This window comes from Bison bison, unplaced genomic scaffold (assembly GCF_000754665.1).
Source record: "Bison bison bison isolate TAMUID 2011002044 unplaced genomic scaffold, Bison_UMD1.0 scf7180017864330, whole genome shotgun sequence".
NCBI lineage: Eukaryota > Metazoa > Chordata > Mammalia > Artiodactyla > Bovidae > Bison > Bison bison.
In genome coordinates, this window is record NW_011494902.1 from 12,800,369 (window position 1) to 12,819,779 (window position 19,411).

Below are 19,411 nucleotides of genomic sequence, written 5' to 3' on the forward strand. Positions count from 1 at the left end.
ATATTACTTTGCCAACAAAGGTCCGTCTAGTCAAGGCTATGATTTTTCCAGTAGTCATGTATGGATGTGAGAGTTGGACTGTGAAGAAAGCTGAGCACCGAAGAATTGATGCTTTTGAACTGTGGTGTTGGAGAAGACTCTTGAGAGTCCCTTGGACTGCAAGGAGATCCAACCAGTCCATCCTGAAGGAGATCAGTCCTGGGTGTTCATTGGAAGGACTGATGCTGAAGCTGAAACTCCAATACTTTGGCCACCTCATGCAAAGAGTTGACTCATTGGAAAAGACTCTGATGCTGGGAGGGATTGGGGGCAGGAGGAGAAGGGGACGACAGAGGATGAGATGGCATCACTGACTGATGGACATGAGTTTGAGTGAACTCTGGGGGTTGGTGATGGACAGGTAGGCCTGGCGTGCTGTGATTCATGGGGTCACAAAGAGTCAGACATGACTGAGTGACTGAACTGAACTGATGAAACTTAACTGTTTCAGGATATAATGTGAAATTGAATATATATCGTGGTGGTGTTTTCTTCTAAAGTTGACTACAGAGCTTATATACCACCTTGTATATATTGCTTCGATGTGTCCTATGTGTAAAAATATCAGAGCTTGCAGGTGTCGTCACTAATGCATGATCAATGCATGTCATTAATGCATTGTTGCTTCAGAAGATGATGATTCTATGGCTCGATGGCATCTGAGATGTGTACTCTTTGTTCTTTGCTGTGTCTCTAGTGCCTCGGACACTTTTGCTATACAGTGAGCACTTAGTTGATACTTGTTAAATTGCATAGAGTGTTAGATTTTACTAACTCTAACTTTCTATCTAGAATATATTGGAATTTCTCTGTCCTTCCATTTAGCCACAGTTTAGCATGGGTCCTTTGTCAAACAGGAGTATTATGCAGTAGCCCCATGTTTCTGTTTAGCAGAAATATTAACAATACCATTCTCACTATTTATCTTGTATTCTCAAAAAGAGAACAGTAATCTTATTTATGTTTCTTGAGAGAAGGAAGTTCCGTTTTTTAGCCTCATCCATTGTCATGGTCAGGCGCATCTTCTTTGACCAGGAAAGAGTCAAATGACACAGAATTTCTCTGAAGTTTGGGAGAGCATCAGGAAGTTGCAAAGAACCATCTTGTCTGTGATCTAAACAGGACTTGGGGTCCTGATATGCTTAAACAGTCTTGTAAGTATAGTTCCTTTGTGTCTGGAATTTGGCTTCCCTAATCCGCTGTAGGAGCAGCAGCCAGAATGGGCTCTGTCTCTCACCTGAATGCTAAGCTGAGCCAAACCATCAAAACCCTCCAGGAAGTAGCTAGCCAAAGGGTCTGAATTAGAGGCACCTCCCCAAAGAAGATCAAAAGTTATGCTGCACCAACATAGAGACACTGAGAAATGGTTGAATGTGTTCTAAATTAAACTGCCCTGGTGGTGAGCAGAGATCTGCCAAAATCTTTCAATTAATCACTTTTACCTTCAGGGCAGAGTTAGGCCTAAGAGTATTTCAATAGGTTTTTATTGGAACAGGGTTATTTCAGATATTAAACTATGTTGCACAAAGTAAAAATAATGTTATTTTTAAGTTGCTACTCTTGTTAAATAAAAGTTGGCAAGAATTCTTGGGGCCTGTATTGTGTCTGTGTATTTGTGTATGTGTGTGGCTTTTTCCTGTGCCATAAGCCTCATTGATTTAGAAACGTGAACAGCCGTGAATTAGGTGGTAAATATATTCATATAATCATTTTCATTAATAAGATGTTATAAATAATAGAAGAAAAGTTTCAAGTGTCTAGTTCTTTACAATACAATTGAGATATTTTTTCCTACATCTTCAGCAGTAAGTTAATTAGAATCACCTGCATTTCCTTGGGTGGACACCAAATGGATTGCAAACAAAAACAGATTAAAATAGCTGCTGGAACTCATATCATACAGATGACAAGATTCACAAAAAAGGACAACAAGGCACTGAAAATGTTCACTTTTCAACCCGTTTTAGAGGAAATTGAGCTCTTGCAACTTCTCTGTAAAAGCTGCTTGTAAGTGTTTTGCTGAAAGGCTAGAATGGCTTTGTTTCTGATCCCTTGATGAGTGAGAGAAATGTTTAAGAAAGATCACTTTACAGAGAGATTCAGGCTGAAATGTGATGACTGTGATTCAAGCCAAGCCAAAAATTACAGTTCAGAATGAAAGGGGAGGGACGTGGTTTGGGAATCCATTTTCCCACATTCCTGAATCTCAATCATCCCAGCCAATGTTTAAAAAAAAAGTCCAGTGGAAAACAATGAGGTCACTTTGTTTAGATGTTTAAAAAATAGAGGTGGAGGGATTGAAAAAAATGAGGGCAAATATATAAATTTTAGATCAATATCCATTTCAAGTATGATGGGATCAAAGGCTAGACTTTATATAACTATAATGACTTCATCAGAGAGGGAGCCATTTTTCAGTGTTTTCTTCTTGTTTGTGTTGGTAAGCCTTTTATTGCATATCTTTAACTTATAAGAAAGTTTGTTGCTAGAATTTTAAAAAGAAAGAATACATGGGCACAGTGTGCAGATTACTGTTCTGTAGCCCCCAAGCTTTCCTTAGAAATGGCATTTTCAGGCAGCTTATTTTCTATTCATAAGCCTGCTGTGGTCATGTACTCCTGTCTGGACCTCAGGTTATGTTGGCATAGTGAAGTGAAGTGAAAGTTGCTCAGTCGTGTCCAACTGTTTGTGATCCCATGGACTGTACAGTCCATGGAATTCTCCAGGCCAGAGTAGTGGAGTGGTTAGCCATTCCTTTCTCCATGGGATCCTCCCAACCCAGGGATCGAACCCCAGTCTCCCACATTGCAGGCAGATTCTTTACCAGCTGAGCCACCAGGGATGCAAACTACCAGATGATGGCTGACCACGTTAGACTTATTTATTTTAAAGAAACACTCTCAGTCACAGTACCAAAGGAATGATTTATTTACATCAGCACGATCACAGCATAACATAACAATAGAACTCAGACCTACAAGAAACTCAGAAGATGATGAGATGAGCCAAATACCAATTTCAATCTCTATATCTTCCAGACACAAGAGATTTTCCTTGAAGACAAATGCTGTCAGTTAATCATTGGCCAATATTTGTCTTCAAAACTAAGATTTTTTTAAAAATAAGCATCTAAGAGAGTTTATTAAAGACTATTTCTAGGTACTTTGTTTTCTACATTTAAAAATCATTTCAGGTGGTTATCTTTAGTCTTATCAAATCAGAGATTAGGATTCCTAGTGAAATTTCACAAGCATACTCAAGCTTTCTTGAGGTTCTTCTTGCTGCTGCTGCTGCTAAGTCGCTTCAGTCGTGTCCAACTCTGTGTAACCCCATAGATGGTAGTCCACCAGGCTCTGCCGTCCCTGGGATTCTCCAGGCAAGAACACTGGAGTGGGTTGCCATTTCCTTCTCCAATGCACGAAAGTGAAAAGTGAAAGTGAAGTCACTCAGTCGTGCCCAACTCTGACAACCCCATGGAATGCAGCCTACCAGGCTCCTCTATCCATGGGATTTTCCAGGCAAGAGTACTGGAGTTGGTTGCCATTGCCTTCTCCATGAGGTTCTTCTTACTTTGAGTTTATTTCCAATATTATTCAGGTCATAAGACTGGTATAATTCTGTAAGTTATTTATTTATACCATGCTTCAGACTCATAGAACTCAAATTCTCAGCTGACTTTAAAAAGATACATGAGACTCAATGAGTAAAAATGAGGGACAACATTTGGGATAGCATTCTTAGACTGGCGTTTCATTTTACCCAGATATTAAACAGGGCATACAAATGGCTTTTATCTATGTCACACTAACCATACTGGAACTTTTTCCCCTTGTCTTTTCCATTATTTACTTATATTTAATAGTTCATAAGTTAAAAGGTGGACTTCCCCGATGGCTCAGATGGCAAAGAATCCACCTGCAGTGTGGGAGACCTGGATTCAACCTCTGGATAGGGAAGATCCCCTGGAGGAGGGCATGGCAGCCCACTCCAGTATTCTTGCCTGGAGAATCCCCAGGGACAGAGGAGCCTGGCAGGCTACTGTCCACAGGGTCACAGAGTCAGACATAACTGAGCAACTAAGCACACACACACAAGTTAAAAGGTATGATTTTAAAGGCAACTGGTCCAGTAGTAAGTCTGAATGGACTATGAGTTGCATTAAATGTATGGAGGTGATATGCAAAAATAAGCCTAATGCATAAAAAGTATCAGAGCAAATGGAAACCAGGACCTTGCCCTTGGTACTCATGTGAGTTTTCACAGGACTTTTCATATACTACTGTTTCTAGTTGATAATGGTATGCATGTTCTCTGTGTGTGTATTCAGTCGTTCAGTTGTGTCTGACTGTGACCCCATGGACTGTAGCCTGCCAGGCTCCTTTGTCCATTGAGTTTTCCAGGCAAGGATACTGAAGTGGGTTGCAATTTCCTACTCCAGGGGATCTTCCTGACCCAGGGATTGAACCCATCTCTTTCATCTCCTGCATTGGCAGGGAGATTCTGTACCATTACTGCCAACTGGGAACCCCATACATGTGCATTTGCAATTATGAGACAATTAGTGAAATACTATGGCAACAAGTATAAACACAAGGGAGAAATTCCAGTAGAGAGGAATGACAGTGCACAGTGATGCGGATGTTCCTGTGTTTCTGGTAACATTTAAAGAATTCAGTGTGATTCTTCTCTACATGTTGAAGTATTCAGTATCCTACCTTAAAAGAATTGACTGTATGGGAAATAAATGGTTTTCCTAATTTTTTTCAGCAATGTAGCTCTTTACAAGAATACTTAATAATAAGTAAGACAGCTAGCTCTTCCTTCCATACACAATCCCTAAGTATTAACACTGCAGATCTTTTCAAGGCATAAGTGGTACAATATGGAATGAGTAAGAAATGTGATCAGTAACACCCTTAATACTTGGGATATTTTATCCTTTTCCTCTTCCAATTTTAAGTTCATCTTCCCAGCTCCCAGGCTACGTAAGACATTAGGATTGCACAGAATAGCAAATATGGCATGATAAAAAATATAGGTAGATAGATGATTGATACAAAAATGATAGGTAAATGATGATAGAAAAATAATTTTGCTGGTAAAGAACCAGCTTGGCAAATAAGGAGATGCAAGTTTGATCCCTGGTAGGAAAAGATCTCTTAGAGAAAGAAATGGCAACCGACTCCAGCATTCTTGCCTGAGAAATTCCATGGACAGAGGAGACTGGCAGGCTACAGTCTATGGCATTGCAAAAGAGTCAGATATGACTTAGCGACTAAACAACAATAGCAACATATGCTACAAAAACAATATAAAATAATGTTTTATTTATTATCATCACAGTATCTAAGCAGTCCTCTCAAGGGAAAAAAACACCCTTTTCTTGGTGACCTCTCTTCAGTCTAACATGTTTTTTTTCATTTATCAACAAATACTGTCTCTTTCATATCTTAAGAAGACAAAATTCTTCTTTCCATATGAATCCATAAAATATCTCTTAGATGAAAAACTTATTTCATTCATAAATAAGTAACCTAAAATGGACTGCTACCAAAATCAAGCAAACAAAAAAGTAAAGGAAAATTGATAATAAGTATTTTGTCATGATATTAAGAAGGAAAACAAACATTTATTGCAACGATTGTCTTTATGAAACAAGAATTTATCACAGAGATACAAGGAAGGTAGGAAAAAATCAAAATAAGATAAAAGTTTAAAGGAAAAAGGGTTCAAGCATAAAAAAGAATGAAATAATGTCATTTGTAGCAACATGAATGGACCTAGAGATTGTCATACTGAGTGAAGTAAGTCAGACAGAGAAAGACAAATGTCATATGATATCACTTATATGTGGAATCTTCACTTCAGTTCAGTCACTCAGTCTAGTCTGACTATTTGTGACCCCATGGACTGCAGCACACCAGGCCTCCCTGTCCATCACCAACTCCCAGAGTTCACTCAGACTCATGTCCATTGAGTCGGTGATGCCATCCAACCATCTCATCCTCTGTCGTCTCCTTGTCCTCCCGCCTTCAATCTTTCCCAGCATCAGGGTCTTTTCAAATGAGTCAGTTCTTCACATGAGGTGGCCAAAGTATTGGAGTTTCAGCATCAGTCCTTCCAATGAACATTCAGGACTGATTTCCTTTAGGATGGACTGGTTGGATCTCCTTGCAGTCCAAGGGACTCTCAAGAGTCTTCTCCAACACCACAGTTCAAAAGCATCAGTTCTTCAGCACTCAGCTTTCTTTATAGTCCAACTCTCACATCCATTTATGATTACTAGAAAAAACAGTTTTTAATAGATGGACCTTTGTTGGCAAAGTAATGTCTCTGCTTTTTCATATGCTGTCTAGATTGGTCATACCTTTTCTTCCAAGGAGCAAGCATCTTTTAATTTCATGGTGGCAGTCACCATCTGCAGTGACTTTGGAGCCCCCCAAAATAAAATCTCTCACTGTTTCCATTGGTTCCCCATCTATTGGCCATGAAGTGATGGAACCAGATGCCATGATCTTAGTTTTCTGAATGTTGAGTTTTAATATGGAATCTTAAAAAACGGTTATTTACCAAACAAAAAGAAGGACTCATGAAACAAATAAAAGAGAAAAATACACCAAATAAAGCAATCTCAGTAATAAAAGGAACATTGTCAAAACCATAAATGACAGTAGAAACTTCTAATGACAAAGAAAAATACAGGAGTGAGAAAAAGATGAAGGATAATCTGATCCTGGACCCGATATTAACATATTCTGCCAGCATTAGATATAGAGACACATAATAAGTGTTTTAAATATTCTAATTTTTCACACATCTGTCATTTAGATTACTATTGAAAAGAAAATTGTTATATGGCAGTATCTTTGCAATCTAGTGAAACTTTTGTTTTCAGCATTAAAAAATCTGTCTATGAAAAATAACTAGGGCCCCATTCAAATTTCCAGGCCAAGAAGTCATGTTTGAATTCTCCTTCCTCAAAGATCATCCCAGTGAAATAAGAGAAAATATATGTTGGGAAAGAAAAACAAAAAACAAGTGGTGCTGAAAAGAGAAAAAGTGCCATCAGCAAGCAAGAAATAAAAGTTCCAGGAAGACTGAAAGCAGATGGGATCAAACAAGTGAACATATTAGAGAGAAAGAAGCATCATTCCCAGACACTATTATTAGGTACAGTTCTTGCTTGGGATGTCCTAGAAAATATCCAACCTTAGAGTTGAAAAAAAAAAAAAAAAAGAGCAACAACGGGCAAGAGGGCAGTAAGTAAAGTAATGCACAAAATATTGTATCTAACATGTCAAAAGCTGAGTCCCTCTCCATTTGCCTTGCATCAAGGAAGAGAACAGGCTCAACTGAGAATAGGTTCTACAAGGACAAATGAGAGGATGCTGGCATCTGAGAAGGAAGGCAGTGGAAAATGAAATGTCTCAGGTCTTCTACAGCAGACACAGAGTTGGAGAACTTTGCTCAGAAGCAAAATAGTACAAGTGCTCCATATCCCCATATAAGTCCTCCTTACTTGGTAGCTGAAGACCTCTAGCCTGCATTCTGTGTTGTGCTGTGCTTGGTCACTCAGTTGTGCCTGACTCTCTGTGACACCAGGGACTGTAGCCCGCCAGGCTGCTCTGTCCATGGGGATTCTCCAGGTAAGGATACTGGAGATGCCCTCCTCCAGAGGATCTTCACAACCCAGGGATCAAACCCAGGTCTCCAGCATTGCAGGCAGATTCTTTACCATCTTAGCCACGAGGGAAGCCCAAGAATACTGGAATGGGTGGTCTATCCCATCTCCAGGGGATCTTTACAACCCAGGGATAGAACTGGGGTCTCCTGCACTGCAGGCAGATTCTTTACCAGCTGCGCTACCATGGAAGCCCAGTCTACTATCTTATCTACTCAACACTGGTTCATCCTCACTCAGCCTGACAATTTAAGATTGGAGCCTGTTGCGGGACATAATAATAATAATAGTGTACAAATGCAGAAGTACCCATGACCGTCATTTATTCTAGTTAATTTGCTCTTTTGTCAAAGGAGTATTCTGATATTTGAACATCCATCTTAAAGAAGTTCTAGATAGAGTGAAAAGAAATAGTAGGAAGAAGGATATATAATGCAAATAATATAAGAAAATGTTTTCTGATTGAAGGACTAGATGTAGACACATCTGAGTGAAATTTTACTTCTACAAGTTAAAGAGAAAAGCTTTTTTTAAACCTGAAGGTAAAAGAAATTTACCTGCAAAGCATCAAGAATCAACTTGATATCAAACATAACAGCAGAGATGTTAGAAGATATGGAACATTGCCTTTCAAAGTTAGAAAAATTTTTAAATTATAAATACTTAAATTAACAATTAAATAGGAAGCAGTCTTTTTAAAACAGTCTTTTAAAAAATAGTTGATTTGTAATGTTGTGTTACCTTCTTCTGTATAGCAAAGTGACTCAGTGGCACCGCTGGTAAAGAACCCTGTGATACTAGTGGTAAAGAATCTACATGCTAATGCAGGAGACATAGAGATGTGGGTTCCATTCCTGGGTCAGAAAGATCCCATGGAGGAGGACAAGGCAACCCACTCCAGTATTCTTGCCTGGAAAAGCTTTTGGACAGAGGAGCCTGGTGGACTACAGTCCATAGGGTCACAAAGAGTCAGACACAACTGAGCAACTTAGTATACATGCACACATACATTTCTATATACATATATATATAAAATGAATATATACATATTATTTTTCATATTTTTCCATTATTATTTGTCACTATATACTGAATATAATTACCTGTACAATACAGTATGACATTGTTTTTATCAAAAACAGTCACTGAGATAGAATAAATAAGAAAATTTACCAACCACACACGTCTGCAAAAAAAAAAAAAAATCATAACTCTTAAAAAAGAAATCCAAGAAGAAATAATAGTAGAATACAAGAGAAGAGTAGTAGTTGACTCTGACACAGAGCTGTACCATCCAGTATGGTGGTCATAGACCACATGTGGCTGTTATTTAAAATAAGGTAAATAGAAATTCAGTTATTCAGTTGCATTAACCACATTTCAAGTATTCAGCAGACAGCCTTATGTGGCCAGTGACTGCTGGTCTAAATAGTTAATATAGAGAATATTTCCATAATCATAAACAGTTCTATTGGACAGTGCTTAATTGAAGAAATAAAGAGGCCTACAATGGAAGAAAACACACGAGACTCTGATGAGATCTCCTTTGTGAAAAAAGGTTAATGTGGGACCCAATCACAGTCACTTTCTTATAAATAGTGACTAATATTAACCCACAGATAAGCCACAAAATATTTATAGAGAATAAAACAAAATGTTGTAAACTTCAAGAGCGTAAGCAATAATAACAAAGAATAAAGTTGGAAGTTATGAGAGAGAAGAGAAGGGTAAGGAAAAGTAAAATGCAATAAGTTCCTTATTTTCTTACACACAGAGCTAATTTGGTATATTAAGATATAGAAATAGACAAAGGTAGTTAATAATAACGAAGAGAGGGTACATAGATAAGTGGTAGAAGCTATAGACTCTTTATCTTTTCTGATAAGGAGTGAATAAATACCATTCAAAATTAATAAATTAATAAACAGAAATGTGATGCATTAACATAAAATAAGTAACAACAAAAGAACTAAAACAGAATTGTTAACAGTGACTGTCTTTGGACAGCAGGATGAGGTATTTACTTAGGTTTCATTGTATTAATCTTGTGTGGGTTAGTTTTCATTTTTACCAAGCAAGTATATTGCCTCTATAGTAAAAAAAAAAAAAAAAAAAACATTTAATGATTATTATAAAGTCAAAGTTTTTCATATAAGATAAAATCATTCTTGTTTGACAATCAGAATTGTGTCAACTATTTTTAAGGTAGTCATTCTTGAAGGATGTGTATCTCACAATAAATTAGTAATAAATAAAGCCAGCAAAAGATACAGGATAAATACAAGCCATTGAGACAGAGTAGAAATTAAATTTAGAAAGAGTTTCCAATTATATCCTGTACTCAGCCACTGAATTTAAAGTGTGTGATCAGATCAGTTAGCAATATAAAGTTGGAAACACTTCAATTTAGAGGAGGAAATATGTGCCATTCAAAATGGTACAAAACCTCTCCTCCAATACATCTCTGAAACCAAGCAGGACCTTTAGAAGAATAGAAAAAGAAATGGGCAGCACTCTTTGGGGGCAGTCTGGGTGTTCCTCTGCTCAGTTGTTCTTGCCAGAGGGAGAAGCCAGAAGACCAAAGTATTGCGAGAATGACTCTTTTTGCGGTAGCTCTGGCCTCCTAGGAATTAGGAAGTGCCATAAATCTCAGGAGAGAGACTGTGCAGAATTCCCAGCCCATATTTCAGACTTCAGAGGTTCAGATGCATTTTGTTATATTCCAGAAAAACAAGCAGGCTTTTTGAGCCTACCTCTCAACCAGGCTCAAACTCTACATCTTCGTGATTTGTCCATCGTTTGAGCTACCAAGTATGCTACCTAATCCACAGTTTGCAGCTATTTTTAACAGGCTCATCTGCATTGTTAAAAACTACCCATATTTTGGCAGATAAGTCAGTCAACTCTGGAAACAGTGTTGGTCTCTTAGATTTCCTTTTGGAAAGTGTCTGAGATTTATGGTGGGAATTACTCATGACAGCTGCATTCTTTCCACTGGGTTTAGACCACCATTTGGTCTAATAACTCCTAATTGTGTGTCTATCCTAGTCTAAGCTTCTTCAAAAAAAAAAAAAAAGGGGAGGAGGGGGAGGACTTTTGAAAATCCCCTGCAGCAATACCCAGTGATTTCTGTCAACAGTAAACACTATTTTGGAACTTAAGAGTGTCAGCTGATGAGGAACAAATAAAAGACATTTCAGTGAATGTGGATTTTTTAAGAGAATTTTTCATCAACATTACATTAATGCTGGTCTGATAAAAATAAGCATACAATGTTTTAGTTTCATTGTGTTCCCAAAGTATTTTTAGCATAACAGGCAAAATTCCTGTCAGCATTTTCAGTCAGGGTATTTTCTTGAAAGAAGTACCTCGTAAAGTGATTTTTCTCCAAACTTCACCAAGGCCCAACATGTGTACCTTGAAGATATTGCTCATTTAAAAATCATAAGAGGTCTAATTATATTTCCAAAATAAGTAGCTTCCAGTCCAGCAAGGATAATGTGGTCATGAAAAGGATGTCCAAATCCACCAATTTACATTGGTTTGGTTTGGCATGACTTTCAAAGTTCTTGGAGCAAGAAGAGGATGGCATATGAAACTTTGTAATTTGGGTTCAATTCACAGGACTTGGGGTTTGCCATTCCATGAGCTGTTCAGGGAAGAGCTAATCAATTACAAGACTGTACCTATGTAATTTATAACTGCTAAAACTCACTGATGTGTTCCAGATTATTTTGCAAAATGTAATACCCTCCTTTTTAATATCTGCTTTGTCATTTTCACTCTATTTATGTAATTTAAAAAGTATGATAGCAGGGGAGCATGAGCCATTCAAAGCAGGAGCCACAAATGTCAGAGATTGTTATCCTTCATAAGATATATGGTGTTGATATATCTGAATCTAAAGGGCTTGGAAGTTCTGTCAAGTTAGATTCAAATTGCATCTAATGTGTTTTGCTTTACTCCTTTATACTTTCTGGTTTCTATCGTGAGCCACAGAGCGGTTTCTCTGCTGTGACTTAGGTCTGCAACCACAGTGGTCGCACTAGTCTGAATTATCCTCCCTGTCTCCATTCCCAGCACTCCCTTCTTTTATTCCAGAAGAAAATTGGCTTATTAATTTAGAATGAGGCTGCTTTGTTTGAACAGTATAGTGCCTTCCAATTGCTCATATGTAATATATTCAACCCATACTCCTCTTTCAAATGTTTTTGATTACTGAAGTTAAAAAAATATATAACTTCTACTGAAATTTATGAAAGATCAAAGGGATACTTCCTATGTAGTAACATCAAATTTCTATCAGAGAAAAAGTTTTTAGGTAGTAGGGAATTTCATTAATTGAAATTCAGTTTAAAACTCTAGACAACAGATGCATTTCAATAACATTTAAAATAATATTAGAAAAGAAAAATTTCTAGCTTCAAAAAAAGTGTACTTGATTTTATACCTATAGAGACATATTTATTAAAATGAGGCTTAATTAAGGTCTTTATTTGCAAAAAAAATTGTTAGAATTCAAATGATTGTATTTACTATTGACCCTGGATAAAGGTCCAACTAATTAAAACTTTTTTTTCACTTTATTGTAGTTGTTGTTAATTGACATTTCATTTTTAATCATTATTTTAAATAGGGCTAATTTGATTTCTTAAAAAATGTATATTAAGATTTCTCATTTGGGAAATGTAGATCTACACATTCCTTCAATATTTCTATTTTTCAAACTAATTTTTTTCTCAACTTCCTTTAGAGCAACTGATAACTCACAGGAAAAAATCAAGATAATTTTCATTTAGGGAAATTTTGTGATGACAAGCAGAGGACCTCATTCAACATTCATGGTTCTGAATGACCTTTGACTATTTCCAGACCAAAAAACTATCATCAAAGGCCCCAAAGTTGCCATTAATAAACATTTCTCTGTAGACAATATGGAGCCACTGAAGGTCATTTTGGAGAATAGCTTCAAAATATTTTTTGTAATGGCTACTTGTTCAGAAATATTACGGATACCCCCAATAGGGAAAAATTTGAAAGGGAGACACATACTTGAATGCATAAGTTTTAATATTTTAAAAAGCTATAACATTTTTTAAAAACACAGAAGTTAAAGTTAAGTCAGAAAGATTATCTACATGACAAAGCAAAGAAGAAAATGGTATAAAATTACAAAGTTCCGAGCACACGTACATAAACTGAAGACCAACATAGTCCAGTGCAAAAACTGAAAATCAAACGTTGGAAAAGTTCTAATTGACTATCACATTTAAGTTGTAAGTGCACATTGTGCTTAAAAACAAACTGGAGTGCACTTTGATTAATGGAGCTATTTTATACATCAGGAAAACAAGGACACATTTGATTTTTATAAATGTATGTGTCTTAGACATTTTCACCACATACTAATAGGTGTTCCACCTCATCTAAATTCCTCATAAATCCATAGTTCTCAGGAAGGGACAGAGGCTTGCTAATTTATTGTTAGACTATTCTAGAACTACAAAGAAAGAAAGTTGCTCAGTCATGTCTGACTCTTTGTGACCCCATGGACTGTAGCCTACCAGGCTCTTCTATCCATGGGATTTTCCAGGCAAGAATACTGGAGTGGGGTGCCATTTCCTTCTCCAGGGGATCTTCCCGACCCAGGGATTGAACCCGGGTCCCCTCCATTGTAGGTAGACGCTTTACCATCTGAGCCACCAGGGAAGTCAGAACTACAAAACTCACACCAATTAATATATTTGTTAATAGCCATTCAGTTTTATTGAAATTGTATAGAAGTTATTACATGGAAGAATAAAACCATAGTGTGGACTAGTAGGTGGGGCACAGAGGATTTTTCAGGCAGTGAAAATACTCTGTATGATGCTTTAATGATGGATACATGTCATTATCCATTGTCATTATGGGAGCTTCCTAGGTGGCGCTAATGGTAAAGAACCCACTTGCCAATGCAGGAGACATAAAAGACTCGGGTTTGATCCCTGGGTTCAAAGATCCCCTGGAAGAGGGCATGGCAACTCACTCCAGTATTGCTCTCTGGAGAATCCCATGAACAGAGGAGCCTGGCAGTTACAGTCCAAAGGGTTGCACATAGTCAGAAACAGCTAAAGTAACTTAGCACGCATGCACATGTCATTATACATTTGTCCAAATCAATAGACTGTACAACACCAGGGCTGAACCGTAATGTAAGCTATGGACTTTAGATGTATTGGTGGTGTTTCCTCAGTTTTAATAAATGTATCACTCTGGTAGGAGATGTTGACAACAAGAGAGGCTATACCTGTGTAGGGGCCAGGGTTAAGTAGGAAATCGCTGTACCTTTACTTCAATTTTGATGTAAAGTTAAAGTTGCTCTAAAAATAATGTCTTAAAACTGAATGAATAATGGCTTTGATTTATGCCATTAGTACTAGTATTACACATTATGTCAGTCTGTCCTAAGTTACTGATGATATATTTTGCACAGCAGCAGAAATGTTCTACTATAAAGTACATAAAAATAGAGATTGTAAAACAATGAAGGAATTCATTTCATGTCAGTAAAGACTTCAAAAAGACTTTATTCTGTTATACCATGACAGTAATTTTTATCAGTTTGTGTAATACTAACTATCGTGAATGACAATGTTTAACAGTGGTGCTATATCACCTCCTTAGAGAAACTGCAGAGGTGCTGACCTCTATGTTACTGTGGAAAATTCTGAAAGAGATGGGAATACCAGACCACCTGATCTGCCTCTTGAGAAATTTGTATGCAGGTCAGGAAGCAACAATTAGAACTGGACATGGAACAACAGACTGGTTCCAAATAGGAAAAGGAGTACATCAAGGCTGTATATTGTCACCCTGTTTATTTAACTTATATGCAGAGTACATCATGAGAAACGCTGGACTGGAAGAAACACAAGCTGGAATCAAGATTGCTGGGAGAAATATCAATAACCTCAGATATGCAGATGACACCACCCTTATGGCAGAAAGTGAAGAGGAACTCAAAAGCCTCTTGATGAAAGTGAAAGTGGAGAGTGAAAAAGTTGGCTTAAAGCTCAGCATTCAGAAAACGAAGATCATGGCATCCGGTCCCATCACTTCATGGCAAATAGATGGGGAAACAGTGGAAACAGTGTCAGACTTCATTTTTGGGGGCTCCAAAATCACTGCAGATGGTGACTGCAGCCATGAAATTAAAAGATGCTTACTCCTTGGAAGGAAAGTTATGACCAACCTAGATAGCATATTCAAAAGCATAGACATTACTTTGCCAACAAAGGTCCGTCTAGTCAAGGCTATGGTTTTTCCAGTGGTCATGTATGGATGTGAGAGTTGGACTATAAAGAAAGCTGAGTGCCGAAGAATTGATGCTTTTGAACTGTGGTGTTGGAGAAGACTCTTGAGAGTCCCTTGGACTGCAAGGAGATCCAACCAGTCCATCCTGAAGGAGATCAGCCCTGGGATTTCTTTGGAAGGAATAATGCTAAAGCTGAAACTCCAGTACTTTGGCCACCTCATGCAAAGTGTTGACTCATTGGAAAAGACTCTGATGCTGGGAGGGATTGGGGGCAGGAGGAGAAGGGGATGACAGAGGATGAGATGGCTGGATAGCATCACTGACTCAATGGACATGAGTCTCAGTGAACTCTGGGAGTTGGTGATGGACAGGGAGGCCTGGCGTGCTGGGATTCATGAGGTTGCAAAGAGTCGGACACGACTGAACGACTTATCTGATCTGATCTGAATCTCATCTAAGTCTCTTTGAGGGCCTGGGCACATCAAGGAATATTCAATCCTGACATTAAAATTATGTTATCAACATTTCTTATTGACAATAATAGTGTCTGAATAAGTGTTTCTCTTTTCATTTTCCTGTTTCTCCATTTTCTTCTTTTTCATAACTGACTCATGGAAATAACCAGATGATATAGATATAAATAAGTATGTGGAAAACAAGTGGTTTATTATCCAAACCCACTGCCAGGATAAGTTATTCTGAATTATAGATGACTAGTTTTAAAATAATCTGAAACTGTTGTCACTATCTTGTCAAGGATTTATTTTTATTTTTCCCCTCTGTAATGGAGTATCCTATTACCTACAATACACTAGAGACTATCAAAGTAGTTATACATCGAGAGTAGAATTTTCATTCTGTAGTTTCAAATAATCAGACCAATACACGTTATGCCATAGGGACTGCATGAAAAAGAAAATGAAACCAAATGGAAATGAATTGGAATCCCTAGGAATAGAATAAAATGAATAGAATAGAATAGAATAGAACAGAATAAGAATAGAATATGAATAGGAGAAAGGGAAGAAAAAGAGAAAGAAAAGTGAGAAAGCAGTAAAGGGCAGAGAAGGAAGGAAGAATTTTTAAGGAAGGGAAACTTCACAAACACTTTGGGTTACTTTATCTTTCCAACAAGGGTCAATAATACACATATACATGAAGGTTCTTCTGCCTACTGCACCCTCAGGTTGATTTCTGTCTTTGGGAATGAATCATAACTATACTGTGAAATTCGATGCTACCTACTGCTCTTTTATGGTTCAACTGCAATCAAGTTTGTCGATGGTTAGCTGTTACTGAACTTAACGATTAGTTTATTTGGATTAAAATATTGAAGACTACTTGCTTTAGGAAAAAGAAATTTGTTTTCTCTGTGAGGAAGAGATAGTATAATTATTATCTTCCTTTTATCATCTCATTCTTATAAGAGTGAATATAAAACATGCCCTTTTGTTTTCAGGTCTAGATGTTGATGGAATATATCGTGTTAGTGGCAATCTGGCAACAATACAGAAGTTAAGATTTATCGTCAACCAAGGTAAGTGATTTCTTTACTTCAGACCTTCTTTCAAGTAGTTTTGTCTCTAACAATATTTCACACTCTCTGCTGTGTGTATTATGAATATAGTTTATTTGAAGATGAGTACAATAAAAAGGCCTAGCTGATACATTGTGTGAAATAAATAACAAGTAAAATATGAACTTAAAATGAAGACGAGAATAATGAGTAAAAAATAAACTAGCTTTGAAAAATGTTGCTGACATATAATACACGTTTAATATATGTTGATAATTGATAAATAAATGAATAGTGGAAAATGTAAGAGTCAAAATCACAAATGTTAGAAAATATATAATAGGTAAGTAAAACAATAAAAATTATGGAATACATGTATCATCAAAGGATTACAAACTAGAACAACAATAAAATACTACCACAAGCCTATTAGAATAGCTAAAATTTTAAATGCTGACTGCACCAAATGCTGACAGGGATGTGGAGCAACAGGAGCTCTCATTCATACTAGTAGGAATGAAAAATAGTGCGGCTAACTCAGAAAATACCTTAGCAGGTTATTATGAAAATAAACTTATTCTTACCTTATTACCCAGCAGTTGTACTCCTTGGTATTTACCCAAATGAGTTCAAATCTTATGTTCACACACAAAAAAACTGCACAAAATATTTTCATTAATTTTATTCATAATTGGTAAAATTTTAAGGCATCCAAGATTTCCTTCAATAGTTGACTAGATAAACAAACCATAAAACATCCCTATAATGGAATATTATTTACTGATAAAAAGAAATGAGCAGTCAAGTCATGAAAAGGCTTGGATAAAACTTAACTGCATATTGCTAGGTGAAGGAAGCCAGTCTGAAAATGCTATATACTATATCATCTCAGCTATATGACATTTTGTAAAACGCAAAACTATGGAGATTGTAAAAGATCAGTGATAGGAAAGGATTTGAGGGGAGAGAGAGAAGAATGAGTGAGCATGGGGGATTTTTAGGGCCATGAAACTATTCTGTTTGATACTGTATAGGTGGATACATGTCATTATACGTTTATCAAAATCTAAATAATATATAACCCTGAGTGAACCTTAATGAAAACTATGGACTTTAACTAATAATAACTTATAAATATTGGCTCATCAGTTGTAACAAGTGTACTACATTAATGCAAGATCTTACTAATAAGGGAAATGGTGGGGGAGTGGACAAGTATAAGGGGGGTATATTGGAAACTATATTTTCTATTAAGCTTTCCTGTAAACCTAAACTTTCTCTAAAAAAAGATGAGAATTTAAAAAATAATAATTAGGAAATATTGAAGAAAATAAAAGATCGAAACATCTTGAGATGTTATTACAGATAGCTCATAAGTTTAGAGTTATACATGTGGGATAAAAACGAGACACTCTCTCCTTGTGTCCTTGGCATCTATTTAATTCTCCTATGCTCTGTTTTTTATCTGTAAAAACAGGAAGGAGGTGCTTTGGAAATACTTGTGAGAATGAAATGAGATAAGATGTGGTATTCCCTTAGTAACATAACAGACTCTTGGTAGTTGTTCAGTACATCTAAGTTTCCCTTTCACTTAAAAAGTCAATAGTGTCTAATTGCCTTCAGGAGAATTTATACAGTCTTCATAATCTGGCTTCCCACCTACTTCTAGCCAGATGCAGGCCCTCAGAATTTCTTTCACAATACATTCATAACTGAACTTCCTTATTTACATGCTGTTGTATTTCTTAATGCTTTTGCATACACTCTTTCATCTACTTTCAATATCCTCCTATCTTTTCCTTCCTATCCCACATACAAAAACTTCCTGTCTCATTAGATTTATCCTTATTCTTCAAGGCTCAGATTATAAATCATTCCAGGGAGCTTGCAACATTCCTTCAGTCAGATTCCTTCTCTGGGTGCCCATTATGCTGGGTAGTTAAATTTGCATTCGTACAAGCATATCTAACTTATAAAATTCCATCTATTATAAGACCCAGATATTTAATGCCATTCTTTTAAAGAGAATTTTATCAAATATATTCAGTGATTATATTTCAGAAGCATTACAATTTGAAAGTCTTGGAATAAGAAAAAAGAGCATACTATTTGAAATATCTATCTCCTCCCTGAATCTCTATACACCTAAAAAGGTAGGATTTAAATAAGTCTTGTATCTATCCTCATTAACCAGTAGCTCTTGGAGTCTCCATGCAGGGAGCTCTTAATATCTGTTGTATATTGTCTGTGTGTGTGTGTTGCAAATAGGAGAAGTATTAATACTAAGAAGCATTAACCTCTCCAGCAGTTCAGCTTGGGTTGAACCATGCTTTTAAGTGTTAACTACAATGCTTTTGGCCAGTGGCCACGTGCTTCTTATTTCTGAGCATCTCTGTAATTCCCCTGTGAGTCAGCTGGTAAAGATTCTGCCTGCAGTGTGGGAGGCCTGGGTTCTATCCCTGGGTTGGGAAGATTACCTGAAGAAGGGAAAGGCTACCCACTCCAGTATTCTGGCCTGGATAATTCCATGTACTGTATAGTCCATGGGGTCACAAAGAATTGTACACGACTGAGCAACTTTCACTTACACTGTAACTAAGAATCTATTTGCTCACTAATATGTACTTTTGTCTTTCAGAATTACTGTCCTTCATGGGCGGAAGGCAGAACTGAACATTACCTTATGTATTCATATTGGTCCCATTGGCCTGAACCAGAGTACCCCCTCTGTGGATAAAAATTGGATAAAATAGCCCCAGCTTTTTATAACCATTCCTGTTTATAACCAGCTAAAATCATTCTTGTAATATATTTCATACAAAAACCATGTCCTGATTGGGATTCTAGACAGCTGGGCAACACATTTCTTCTACAAAGA

The 19,411-nt window shown here is 36.9% G+C and overlaps 1 protein-coding gene across 1 annotated transcript in view; it reads left to right on the forward strand.

The window, feature by feature from the left end:
* ARHGAP15 (Rho GTPase activating protein 15) overlaps positions 1 to 19,411 on the forward strand; it is a 702,765-nt gene that overhangs the window by 470,717 nt on the left and 212,637 nt on the right. The window contains exon 11 of the mRNA XM_010853686.1: positions 16,477 to 16,554. Coding sequence (XP_010851988.1) covers positions 16,477 to 16,554 — 78 coding nt within the window. The remainder of the gene's footprint in view (positions 1 to 16,476; positions 16,555 to 19,411) is intronic.